General features: G+C 42.2%; 2 protein-coding genes across 11 annotated transcripts; one reads left to right on the top strand and one right to left on the bottom strand.

The window, feature by feature from the left end:
- The first annotated feature begins 2177 nt into the window (after positions 1-2177).
- On the top strand, positions 2178-7017 carry LOC100382341 (uncharacterized). 7 transcript variants are annotated; one of them, XM_008670116.3, is made up of 8 exons: positions 2296-2599; positions 3494-3746; positions 3924-4022; positions 4107-4177; positions 4657-4822; positions 4901-4990; positions 5517-5815; positions 6208-7017. In XM_008670116.3, the coding sequence occupies exons 2-8, from the start codon at positions 3626-3628 to the stop codon at positions 6427-6429; spliced, it is 1068 nt and encodes a 355-aa protein (XP_008668338.1). In that variant the 5' UTR covers positions 2296-2599; positions 3494-3625; the 3' UTR covers positions 6430-7017. The 7 variants fall into 7 exon arrangements, with proteins under 7 accessions (XP_008668335.1, XP_008668338.1, XP_020403439.1 ...); XM_020547850.2 differs by adding an exon at positions 2805-2984 and having other exon boundaries at positions 2395-2599; positions 3924-4177; positions 6208-6999; XM_008670113.3 differs by having other exon boundaries at positions 2178-2599; positions 3924-4177; positions 6208-7005.
- A 309-nt stretch (positions 7018-7326) lies between these two features.
- On the bottom strand, positions 7327-11721 carry LOC100384825 (Dol-P-Glc:Glc(2)Man(9)GlcNAc(2)-PP-Dol alpha-12-glucosyltransferase). Of its 4 annotated transcripts, none has more exons than XM_008670290.3 (8): positions 11299-11721; positions 10451-10613; positions 10117-10358; positions 9486-9741; positions 9099-9236; positions 8784-8988; positions 8329-8471; positions 7327-7997 (listed from the first exon to the last, which is right to left on the bottom strand). In XM_008670290.3, the coding sequence occupies exons 2-8, from the start codon at positions 10473-10475 to the stop codon at positions 7738-7740; spliced, it is 1269 nt and encodes a 422-aa protein (XP_008668512.1). In that variant the 5' UTR covers positions 10476-10613; positions 11299-11721; the 3' UTR covers positions 7327-7737. The 4 variants fall into 4 exon arrangements, with proteins under 4 accessions (XP_008668512.1, XP_008668513.1, XP_008668511.1 ...); XM_008670291.3 differs by having other exon boundaries at positions 10117-10355; XM_008670289.4 differs by having other exon boundaries at positions 10117-10433; positions 10525-10613.
- Positions 11722-13043: the final 1322 nt, after the last annotated feature.

Here is a 13043-nt window from a genome sequence, read left to right as displayed (position 1 = left end):
TAGGCACAACAGCAGTTCTTAAAAGTTCATGGTTCTCATATGCATTTAGATGTCTAGCAATTTTCAAAATATGGTGCAACATTAAGGGTGATGTAGGGTAATATATTCCAGATAGTGCAACAGTTGAGTCATAGAATAACTGAAAGAAAGACAATAATTTTTCTACAACAACCCAATGATTATCACTCAACAAACAAGACCCATCATCTTTGCCAGGATAATTAGTTCTAATCCACACAGAGAAAGTGCTATGATAAGGAACTAAATGTTTAAGCATCAGGAATGTTGAATTCCATCTAACATCCATATCTACTCCAAATTTACGTGGTCTAACACCAACACTCATGCAATATTGTTTATAAGAAGCAATTCTTTGATTTGAAGAGTTTAAAAATGTTATAGCAGTCCTAAAGTCTTCAAGATATGGTTGTAAATGTTTCAAACAACTTTTAACAATCAGATTAATAATATGGCAAGCACAACGCTGATGCAAAAATATATTACTCAAATCACTCTCATTCCTAGTAGGTGCAGGTATCAAATGCCCAATATAACCAGCAAAGACAGGTTTCAGAACATCAATAGCATTTTTGTTAGATGAGGCATTATCAAGCACAATGGAAAAAATCTTATCAGTAATGCTAAAGTCATTTGCAACCATTTCAACACGTTCAACAATGTTAAGACCTATATGAGCTACCTCTATAGGTCTAAGACCAAGTAATCTCTTTTCTAAACACCAATCAGAGTTCACAAAATGAGCAACAACACTTATATAGTCCTCTTTAGCTTTACCAGACCATATATCAGATGTCAAAGCAACAGATGAAACATGTTTAAGTACTTCAATCAGTTGTTCAACACGCTCATTAAACAGTCGGATCAAGTCTCTAGCAGTAGTTTGCCTATAAGATTTAATAAACCTTGGATTGTGGGCATGGGTTATATACTCCTGAAAAGCACTAGATTCACCAAAACAAAGTGGCAGGTCTAGCCTAGCTATTAAACGACAAAGCTCAGTTCTAGCAACAGAAGGGGAATACTCCCAGTGATTAACAGATCCATCTCGCAGTTACCTCCTCAAAGTGCAGCCATACCTTAGAGGTCGGACCTCTCCTTCTAGAACGTTTACCAGGCACAGGGACAGAGGTGCTCGCGTCGGCCGTCGGGCTTGTGGAGCCCGTCCCCGTTTGTGCACCGGCTCTGTCCAGATCGATGGCACCAGCGGAGGTGGTACCAAGGAGGAGGCACCGGGCATCGTCTGCCTCGTTCTGCGCTTCAAGCCTCCGCTCCTCGATCACCGCTTCGAGACTGAGCTCGTCGTCGGCCGAGGCCGTGGACATGGCCACCGCCTCGGTCGGCTTCTCTGGCTCCTCACGGCGTGTGGCGCACACACACACGGTGCACACCTAGACGAATCGAAGCAACAAGATCAAGAACAAGAAGACTAGGACTAGGATTAAGAGAGAGACGAGAGCAAGACCAAGAAAACCTTACCTGCAACACCGGAGCACCGGATCCACAAACCGGATGGCTGACGGCAGAGGCAGAGGAGCGAGCTTGGCGAAGATCGAGTTTTAGGGTTAGGGTTAGCGAGGGTCGAGGGAGAGATGTAGAGAGTTCACAGAGAGGATGGAGCAAGAGAGGAGAGGAGCAGGAGGCGAGGACACCAGAGTTCACCGCTCCGTCGACACCGGAGGCGAGGACACCGGAGCTGAGTCACCTATCGCCGCCACGCGCCCACAGGAGACGGAGAGGCTGAGAGAGGAAAAATGGATGCTAGGGTTACGCGACGCCGACGCGACGGTACGAGCCGCACCCTATACGAGTATATCTGCGGATGTGGTTAACGGGCCGGCGCCGTGCCGCGTCTTACGTGGGCTGTGCTCGTGCCTACACCACGGACTCACTTGGCAGCCCGAGCACGGCACGTGCACCGGGTCGGGCTGGTACGGGCCTTTCCCGTGTTTGGGTGTGCCGGGCGCCGAGCCTTTCCCATGCTTGGGCGTGCCGGGCGCCGGGCTGCACCACGGACCAGCCTGTTTTAGACATGTATAGTTCCGCCTCCGCTACTGAGACTGAGCTGACTGCCGTGCCTGACCCGGAGAAATGGCTTGAGCGTTGACATCCAACGTCGCAGTCCTAACAAACTACTCGTAAGCGTTCCTCGTCACTCCCGAAGCGACACAACCCAAGGGCCCGTCCGGCAGCGACCAACCCCGGGACCCACCTGGTAGCAAGCCGCCCCCATACAATATCCGGCACGTCGGCGTCGTTTACCTTACCGGTTTTCTCCTTCCGGTCGTCGGTCTTGGCCTCTTCCGCGACCGCGTCGCTACTTCCTCCTACCGCTGGAGGCACACGGTTTCCACGCCAGCCAGCAAATGGGTGCCCACCGCAAAGATCAAATCAAATCAAAAGGGAATTTCTGAAAAGGAGAGAGGAACACCCTTCCTCGCCATTTCCGTCCAAAGTGTTTCCCCGAGGAGTCGCGCGTGCCTGCCGGGTTGCGTAGGCGCTGGGGCGGCGGGACGGGAGCATCGCAGGCCGCGGTGGACCCTGGCGCTCGAGTTTCTTCTCTGCGGTGACCAACTGACCAGTGAGTACTCGGCCAACATTCTTGGAATTCCCTGAGTACCAGCTAGGACTCGGCTTCCAGCTGCGTGTTCCGGCGATTGGTAGCGGTTAGGGTATTGGTTGGATTGCTATCTGGCCTGTTTTCTTGGGTGATTGCAGAGTAGCACAGATAAGCTGTTTCCAAAGATTCACTGCTAAGCTGTTTTCAGTAATTTTCTGTGGGATAGGATTCGCACGGTTTCGGTGGCGGGCTTGACCTCTAAAGACTGAAGCAGTGAAGCTACAGTGTTGCCACTTGCCACTGGCCTTTTTGAAATGCCTGAAGCTATAGTTTTGCTTTAATCTGCAACAGACACCGTGACACCGGGCCTGGCACTGATGTCATTTGAGGCACCTTGGATCCTCATGTGCTTCCCTTTCTTGTACCTTGTTCTGGTGCTATGGGTGCATGATCAAACTACCTGCTAGTCTCTTCTATTCCAGTTTGATCTTTCGCTTTCTGTCCTGTTTGCCTACCTATGTTTAATCACTTGGTTTCGGTAGAGTTCAAAGTAATTGTTTGAATTAGACTGATTAGTATAGAGTACAGACGTACAAAATCTACAGAAACTAGACTACTAGTTTTTTGAATCTGTACAGCACCTCTAGTTGTATTATAATAAACGCACGATCATTTACTGCCAGGCAATTTACTAAGGGGCAATGGAACTCCTAGGGCAAAATTGTATGTGTGTTCACAATCGAATTCTTCATATTTTACCTTCTTCAAACGACTATTTTGTGAATTCTTGATGATAGAACGAAGCAATTGTCATGTCATGTTGTACTACCACTATCTAATTTTGTTTCTCAGTCAAAGTTGCTAAACCGAATGCTTTATTGTTTTTTTTTCTGTTTTGATTGAACCTACGAGAAGGAGGGACAGCCTTGTGGCAATCATATATAGGACAGTTTCGTATCTATAATAATGTGCTCATATAAAGAAATCAAGTACAAATGAAGAAGCACATCTCTGCCCATTATTTGATGACTGAAGACAGGTTGCACTATGGTAGCTGCTACAACTGCGGGAATGTTTCTTGTGTGTTTTGAGTCCCTCTGTCCCTGTTTTGGGTCAAAAAGTAAGGATGGGAGCGAAGACCATGTTCTTGCAGAATATTCCAATTCCTGTAAGTCAGAAAACGACATATCACTCTGTCATGATGAAACCTGACAACACAGCAAAGCAATGGCTAACCTGTTTGTCAAGGCAAAGTTCATACTAGCAAACAAGAGATGTGCTTGTTATTTCTGGTTGTATAAAACACTCACCGTCGATTGTGATATTGCATTTTATCTGTTTTCAGTGAATTCTTCTGAAATGAGGTCGATTTCTGATAGAATTGCTGCAAGTCCGCTTCGAGTACCTGCAAGTCCATCTAGATTTTCACTGTCTTCGCCACCAAGTAGAAACGAGCCTTTAAACATCAGTCTTGAACATGTTGTTAAACTGACACATAACTTTGCGCCGACCTTGATGATTGGCGAAGGTTACTTTGGAAAGGTCTACAGAGCGGCGCTGTTAGATGGACGTGTTGTAGCTATTAAAAGGGCAAAGAAGGTAACTTATTTTTGCCCAGGCAACTATTCTAGCAACTTTCCTAGCTACAATGATCTAGTTTTAGCCCGCATGGTGCCAGTTTGGGTGAGCTATGAATGTTCTACTTGTGTTGAGGCTATTTGTACCGTGACCTTATCTTTTACTATTTCCTCTGTATATACATACAATTACTCATCTGCATTAGTGCACAGTTGCATGCAATGCATTTTGGGGAATCAAGATTGAGGTACTGTCAAATCAAGGTTTAGGTATGCTGTAGACCTGTTACTTGATCCATATTTATAGACCGATAGATGGGTGTTGTATGATGAACTATGAACTCATATTCCATTTTTTACTCCATGAGTCAATGTTAATGTTATGTGCTGGTTTTTATTTCTCCATGTGTTTCTTCATAAACTTCCCTTTGCATTGGCAGTTTTCTTGTAGACCATACTTTGTAGTATGAACTATGATTCGGATATGGTTCCATTTGGCAGGAAAATTTTCTCTCTTTACGTGCTGAATTCAGCAACGAAGTCGCATTACTAAAAAGTATTGAACATAAAAACTTGGTCCAGTTGCTTGGTTACATTGACAAAGCCAATGAACGGATTCTCATAACAGAGTACATATCAAATGGAACTCTTAGGGAGCATTTGGATGGTAAGTTGTAAACCAGATTGCTAGTTTTTTGTATTCCATCCAAAATGATTGGTCTAATATTTTGAGATCATCTTTCAGGTCAACATGGCCTAGTTTTGGGATTTAATCAGCGGCTCGAAATTGCTATAGATGTTGCCCATGGATTGACTTATCTGCATCTCTATGCAGGTACACTTCACATACATAGTTAAGCATCAGTCAATTTAGTTGTTTTCAATCCAATTCATGCACTCGTGCTGCTCAAAACTGCAGTAAGGAGGTGAACCAATATGCTTAGTGCACTTCTTTGAAGCTGAAAAGAATTCCTTTTGCAACTAAGTCTTTTTAGGATTGGGCGATAGAGGTTCAGTTCCTTATGGTTCATTCCAAATTGGAACTAAATCTCTAAAATCTGTAGAGCAAACCACCCAATCCAAGTAGGTTGTAGGCCATAATAACTTGCGACCAGATCTCTAATTAATCAAACATTTTTGTCATGATGCAGTTCCACATGTGAAATAACACCATGGATATGTAACAATGTAACTCTCTTCAGTGAAAAATAAGTTTCTGTAACACATTTATGTTCTCCAGTTCTTTTTAGTGATGAAGTGATATGCACCCAGATAACAAGATTTTTTTGTCATTCCCATAAAAAACATGATGCATTTTTTTCTCAATTCTTTGTTTGATGCTATTCCTCTTTTGCCTTTAGAGAAGCCCATAATACACAGGGATGTGAAGTCATCAAACATTCTACTGACAGAAGCTTTCATGGCCAAAGTGGCTGACTTTGGATTTGCAAGAACTGGTCCTACTGAGCCAGACCAGTCACAGATTGAGACTGATGTGAGAGGAACAGCAGGCTATTTAGATCCAGAGTATATGGGGACAAGCCATCTTACGATCAAGAGTGATGTGTTCTCTTATGGTATTTTGCTCCTAGAAATCCTTTCGGGACGTCGTCCTATTGAGAGAACGAGGGGTCCAGCAGAAAGGATTACAGTGAGATGGGTATGTATTCTCTACCCTACTCTTGCCTACCACTACCAATTCGTGGATTGATGTTTTTTTTCGATGTCTTTTTGTCAGACTGCCATTAGCATTAATTGGTATAAATTGGGTACGTAGTATAATGCCCCTTTAGTTCCTCTATAGTGATTTTTCCAATGGAAGTAGACCAGTGTGCCAGTTAGAAGCTGGAAACAGATTGCAGATAAATTACTGGTACTGATTAAGTGAAGAAGTATGTTGTAGAGTTTGAGAGATAAAAGATGAGCTCTTATTTAATGTTTCTTTGGGTTAAATTTTTGCCCACCTCCTTCCCATCCTTGTACATTTTCATTCCTGTTGTTGCATACGTCCTAGACTTAAGATGTCTGAGGTTCAGTCTGTCGTTGATACAGGCCTTCAATAAGTACCGCAGAGGCAATGTTAGGGGCATACTGGACCCAATGTTAACTGAAGCAGTGAACGAGGATATACTGAACAAAATCTTCGATGTGGCGTTCCAGTGTGTCGCTCCTACCCGCGAAGACAGACCCTCCATGAAAGAAGTTGTGGAGAGGCTGTGGAAGATAAGAAGGGATCATACAAAAATACAGAGGATAGCAGAATTGACTCTCTGAATCCTTAAGGCTCTGTTCGTTTTTTACAGATTGGAGGCCCGAAACGGTTCCTGACCGGATTGTTTCTCTAATTTATATAAGTTTTGATAAGTTGGAATGAATCCTGGTCCAATACTAGACAAACGAACGGGCCCTAAACCATCTGGTCCTGGTTGCTGTTTTTGCTTGGGAGAACATGGGTCAGTTCCTAGTGAAGACCAAAGACCGCCACATAAAAATAATTCAAATTTTGTGGTTGTGAACAACTGGGATTCTTTAAGAGATGTGGGGAACAATGCCCTGCGATTGATGGTTTCCCTGTAGCCATTACTGTTAATCAGCATAAGCTGTTCAGTCATCGTCCTCGAGAAGTACAGTGTAGCTTCGGTGTACGGCATCCTTGTACTTTGGAAAACAGTTAGATATGAAGGAAACCTCTGACTACTAATTTCTTCTGGATATAACTAGTGAAGGAAACTAAAAATTATTATTCCTCACTCGTGTAATCTTGCAAAGACTTTTTGGTTTATGAAATGTAAATGACAATGGTAATGATTTATGCTTGAGTACCAACGATAATAAGTTTGAATATATCAATATTACTTTTTAGTGTGATATTCAATTACGGTTGGAAATATGAATACCAACGGTAATGATTTATGCTTGAGTACCAACGATAATAAGTTTGAATATACCAATATTACTTTTTAGTGTGATATTCAATTACGGTTGGAAATATATGAACCAAACATCACCTTAATGGCTTCTTTAGATTGTCCATGAACTCTGTGTAATTGGAAAATCGACCTAAGAAACCAGTCCAACATATTCGACAAACATGATAAATATGCTCAATTTGGATACAGCCAAAACCCAAATTCGAAACTAATGTTAAAACCATCACAAGATCCCAGTTAGTTTCTGTTGACGGTGCAAACATTTCTTCAATTACGACAGTGATTTGGAGAACAATACAAGAATATTAGCTCACACAACACCACCTCTCATCGCAAGGAACACTGCACTTCCTGTTCAATATCAATCCATATAATTGCTGTTGCCCTTAAAAGCCGTGTGATCAAACAATGTATCCACTGCCTATTTTTGACTTGTGCAATCGTTGATTAGAATGCCTAGAATACATAAAGGCTGGCAAAAAGAAAATGACGATACTCAGCGCTATTGTTTTGACTCCTACCATTAAATTCACTCAAGGATCCAAATAAGCCTGACACATGTATGCTTAATCGTCCTGTTAGAAGTTCGAACCAAAACGACGGTACAATGAAGGTTTTGCTCTATTCCCAACTTCCCGTGCTTTATCCTAAACTACCACATAAACCTTTGTGTTCCAGGCTCATGTTCCCAACGGAATGGTCGGAACAGAAACATCACCAGGGTAGACAAGTCAACGGCTGCATAAAGCGATCCCATGGCAAGCAATTTGCCATTGCCAATTGATGGAGAGTGAAGAACCAGTATCACGAATGGAATTGTGTAGTATCTGAATTCAACCAGCGGGGCAGGTACAAGGACCAGTGCAACTGACAGCACAAATGATAACACCCAAATCCTTGTCTGTGATTTCCCTGCAAGATGAGAAAAATCAGAAGATATAGTTCATTAATCTTATGAAAGTAATAAATCCGTTCTTAAATATATAACGTCATTGACTTTTTTAAAAAAACTTTGACCACTCATCTTATTCAACAAAAAATGTGAAATATCATTTATTTTGTTATAATTTGTTTTATCACTTAAGATTGTTTGAGCGTGACTTAAAATTTTACATTTTTGAATAAATGTTTTGAATAAAACAAATGGTCAAAGTTTTTTTAAAGTCAACGGTGTCATATATTTAAGAACGGAGGGAGTAGTTAGCTTTCCTATGTTCAAGTAAATGAGACAAATGAGACTTACCTAAGATGTTGATGATTGAGAGCCATGAGTACACATAAAGTGGAATCAACATGTACTTCATCATCCAGTTTACTTGGATAACCTTCCTCCAAATATAGAAGGTATAGTGTCTATTGTCAGCAAGAAGATACGGATGGGCAATGCTGCATCAAAAGATGATCGGTTCATTATAATTTGGGAACAAATAAAGAAGATAAACATCATTGTCTAACTAAAAGAAAAAAAGAGAGTCAAGGTTCCTGTGGCATATATTGCACTACAACTCTAACTCTGCCCTTAAAATGAAGCATTAAGGTGGTGAAACTGCTTTGCTACTGTCCTTGTCGCTTCATTATGGTTTTAACAAAACATTTAGCCATCACTGGTAAACATCTAAAGGTTTAGTGTGAAGTCATTGTGGCAGTTCTCATGCTTGGACAAAAAAAAGTCATGAAGGAAGCACCTAGGTAATAAACCTGAAAAAATGTACAGCGACAAAGCTTAAACCAAGACCCATTAATACTGCCAGAGAACCACAGGTTTTGTTCTTTCCAGACAAGTGGAATAGATCCAATACTCGGTTGGGAGTGAAATGCCATGGAAGGAGGGCAGCAGCTGACACAAGGCCAAAGTACAGAAACTGTGCAAAGTGTGGCGAAACAACATGAGCTTCCTTAGCACCTGCATAACTCAAAGAAAGGAAGTGCTCTTAGCAAATTTTAACATATTACTAAGCAAACAACTGAAGTCTTTTAAATCATTTAAAAGAAGCAATTAGATATAAAGTTTACCTAGTACTATACCACCATTCCAGATTATGAATGCTACGAATGCCGCCATGACAACTACAAATGGTGCAAATGCAATCAAAATTTCACACTTTGAGTTCCATAACTTCAAGCTGATGTCACACACTTCCTCTGTAAGACCTGAACATAATTATCAAACGTTTTAGATGTTAGAATAGGGACAACCAAGTGTATTCCTAGGGCTAAAGAGGGCAGATATACAATGTACATATGCAAAGAAGCCCTCTAAGCAGAGGGAAATGTATGAACATCCTGTACATCTAATATTAGATATGGCATCAAATGGGTTGCATGTAACATAATTATTGCCAAACCAGTTAGAAGTCATTGTAAGTATCAGTTCTTAATTAAATAAGCAGGAGGACTCACTGTTGTAAGGGTTAGCAGATTCACAAACAATGACCTTATTTATGGGACTATTGATTCGCCGTCTTCTCAAGCTTTGAACACTAGTTTTGTTATCCCTGGCAGAAGCTTTTTTTGACTGATGTATTGGTTCACTGTTCTCATGAGAAGCATTATCCTTGGGATACAAGTCTTTTACGTATGTGATAGCTCCATTGGCAGCAAAAAATATAATCCATATTACATTTGTCTGACGAAAAAGTATTGAAAAAACACCAAACTGCAGAACAAAAGAAATTTATTCAAGTTAACGATCATTAACAAATTTATTACAAACATCAAGACTCTGACCGCATGTTCCTAAAATGCAGGTATAAAATATCAATTAACAATCTAGGAGTACATGCTGCCTTCAGGATGGCAAGATACACAGGAGAGGGGGCAGTACAGATCACAGTGCACCTATCACCTACAGTAAATAATTATATTAAAATGGTTATTCTATAAGGGGGTGATATGGGTCAGCATATGGATCCTAATTTTTTCTCTCGAATAAGCATATGGATCCTAATAAGGTTTTGTTGTGAATGCAATGTAGTGTATATATGTAAGATAAAATGTGAACTTTGTATAAAGCATTAGTTCAAGCATTCACCATTGTGCTGATCCAGAACTGTTTCTTCAAGCAGAATAGGTACACTGCAAGAACTGCAGCTAATGATGCAACATCAGTGTAATAAAGAAAAGTGAAGAACCAGTGAACAGGATACAATGCTACAAGAATAGCGTAGGCAGTTGCCTTCCTTTCTCCAATTCCTGGTCGGATGCACAAAAGCAGGTCATGAATAAGAACAGCGCAGACCATTGCCAAGATAACATTAGTTGATCTGAGAGCTGCTGTGGAGCAAAGAACATCAAATGTTTTTGCTACCCGAAACATCCAGGCAACAGGAAAGAAAGAAGCAATATATGCTAGTGAAACATAATACCTGCAAAATTGCAACAACGATCCATGATGGGATAAATTGGAGCTTGAAGCAATGAGGAATTGTCAAAAACTCACAGGCCAGGAGGGGTGGTGATCATGGGATCCCATGTCCAGAAATCTCCACGGCAATACTGCTGTGCTTGTGAAATATGGAAGATCTCATCCTAAACACAAGGCATGGGTAAGCGTTCACCGAACCTTTCATGGTTTTCTCAGAAGTATCTACAATTTTGAAACTAATGTATAACCCGATGAGGCAAATTTAACAATCCCCAAGTAGTTCTAACATATATATAGATATCATGACTCCTTGGCTGCCTGCTCAACTAATAAAATCTTTGAGAATTCCATTTTCTAGAAAGCTATGGCTTATGATGCATGGGTTACTTCACTTAGGGCTTGTTCGTTTTGCTCTCAATCCATGTGAATTGAGTGGATTTAAATCTCAAACAAATCAAAATCTTTCATTTTTTCCAATCTCATCCAATCCACATGGGATAGAAATAACCGAATAAGCTCTTACTTGTATTTCTGAATGGAAACAGTACCCTGAACATTTGAGTTAATGCTCAGTGTTATATTTACATTTATAGAAGTAATATATATATATATATATATATATATATATATATATATATATATATATATATATATATATATATAGACACACACACACAAAAGCGTTTTTCAATTTATTTATGAAAATAATTTGGTTAGACCACTTGGCGAAGCTTCAACTCAAGTGTTTGCTTCCATTCTCAGTAGGCCATTGCAACCTGATGAAACAGCATTCACCAGAAGCACACTCAACAAGCTTAACGTGCTTAGGATGGAAGAGAAGGAACTCACCATGTAGGGCTCTGGCACTACGGAGTTCACCAAAGCCGCAATCGGGAACGCCCACACGGCCACCGCCGCCGCGACGACCAGCCTTCCCATCCCCAGGCTTGCGCGGCCCTCCAATTCGTCAGCGCCTCTTCAGATCCAGTCTTGCGTCCGTAAATGCGTTCCCTCGATTCTCAAGAGTCAAGGACTCACGAGACTGTCGGAGGCAGCGGCTTAGAGGCCCGCGGCGTCGGGAACTACTCGGAAGCAATTTCCCGAGCAACACGATCCGGAGGGGCGGGGCGACTTCTACGTCCCGGACTCGCCGTGGTCCGGCCGCCGGAGTGCACAGGAGACAGGATCCTTGGTCTCGGCTCTGGTCAGTCTCTGATGGCTCTGTGCTTCAGACTCGATTCCGAGTTTCCGACTATCAGCTCGGGCTCGGACAAGACTGATTTGGGGCCGCAAGTACGCAAGGCCCAGTCCATTATGGCGTGTTTGGTAGGCTGCATATGGGCCGACTAGGCTGGTGAGACAGCGTACGCTTGTTTGGTTGCTTGTCTCTGTATCCGGTGGACTGAGGGGCGGTATTTGGTTGCCTGTATGCATGTGCTCACCTGCATTGCGGGATGCAGCATCTCGCTGCGAGCTAGGCTGTGAAGAAACGGGTTTTATTTCAGTATCTCGGGAGCCAGGCCCTAGCTAGCCTGTTTGGAGCGGCCAGGCTCCACGGCGAAACGAACCAAACACGCCCTTAGTCTACTCAAATGGGTCGTTGCGGCCTCGGCACCACAATTTTTAGTGATATTTAACTACTTGCCAGTTGTCACCAAAACGAAGCTCACATTTCTATTTGCTAGTTTATCACGTTAACTACGAGTTCGTCATGGCGAACAGTAACTGGCGTACGTTTTGGCCATTTTCGCTGACAGCATAGGACTTAAGTGATTACAGATGGCAATGGGCCCCGATCCCCGATTCTCCGCGGGAAATTACTCCATTAGGGCTTGTTGGGTTCTACCCCAATCCATATGGATTGAGGGGGATTAAGGGGGTTTCAATCTCTAGCAAGTCAAAATCCCTCTCAATCTGTATCAATCCCCTCCAATCCATATGGATTGAAAATAACCGAACAAGCCCTTAGGGGATGGGGATGGGGAAGGTTCTCCCCCGCGGAGATGTAAACGGGGAAAAATCCTCCCCCGATGGGTAAACGGGGACGGGGAAACCTTCCCCATCCCCATTCCCCGCGGGGACCCGTTAAACTTATATATGGTGATGTTTTCATGTAATATATAATAATAAAAATAAATAATTACATTGTTAAGAGATAACTCGTTGTACAAATATGTTTATTTTGATGTACACATAATGAGTTCTAAAATCTGACAATGTATATAAGTGACAATGTTTTGTATTAATAACAAAGAAAGTATGTCATAATTATAATTCAAGCAGGGACGGGAATCCCCGATGGGGATTTATCCCCGCGGGGAACGGGAATAGGGAAGAAATGCCCCCCGCAGGAGTTCGTGGGGATCCCCGCAGGGAATTTTTTTGTCGCGGAGACGGGTGCGGGGAGCCAAAACCCGACAGGGATTTCCCCGTTGCCATCCCTATAAATGATGCAACTTTTATAGTTAACAACCTTTTCATCTGAAATTATCTATCCAGAAAATATTCCGCTTGATTTTTCTCACATTTAAGATTTAAATTCTTTGAACGGTCTTGATGGAGAAATGAACAAAACAAAGGCCGTGTGTCTTGAA

The sequence above is a fragment of the Zea mays genome, chromosome 2 (assembly GCF_902167145.1).
Source record: "Zea mays cultivar B73 chromosome 2, Zm-B73-REFERENCE-NAM-5.0, whole genome shotgun sequence".
NCBI lineage: Eukaryota > Viridiplantae > Streptophyta > Magnoliopsida > Poales > Poaceae > Zea > Zea mays.
This window is presented reverse-complemented; position numbering and strand designations above follow the sequence as displayed.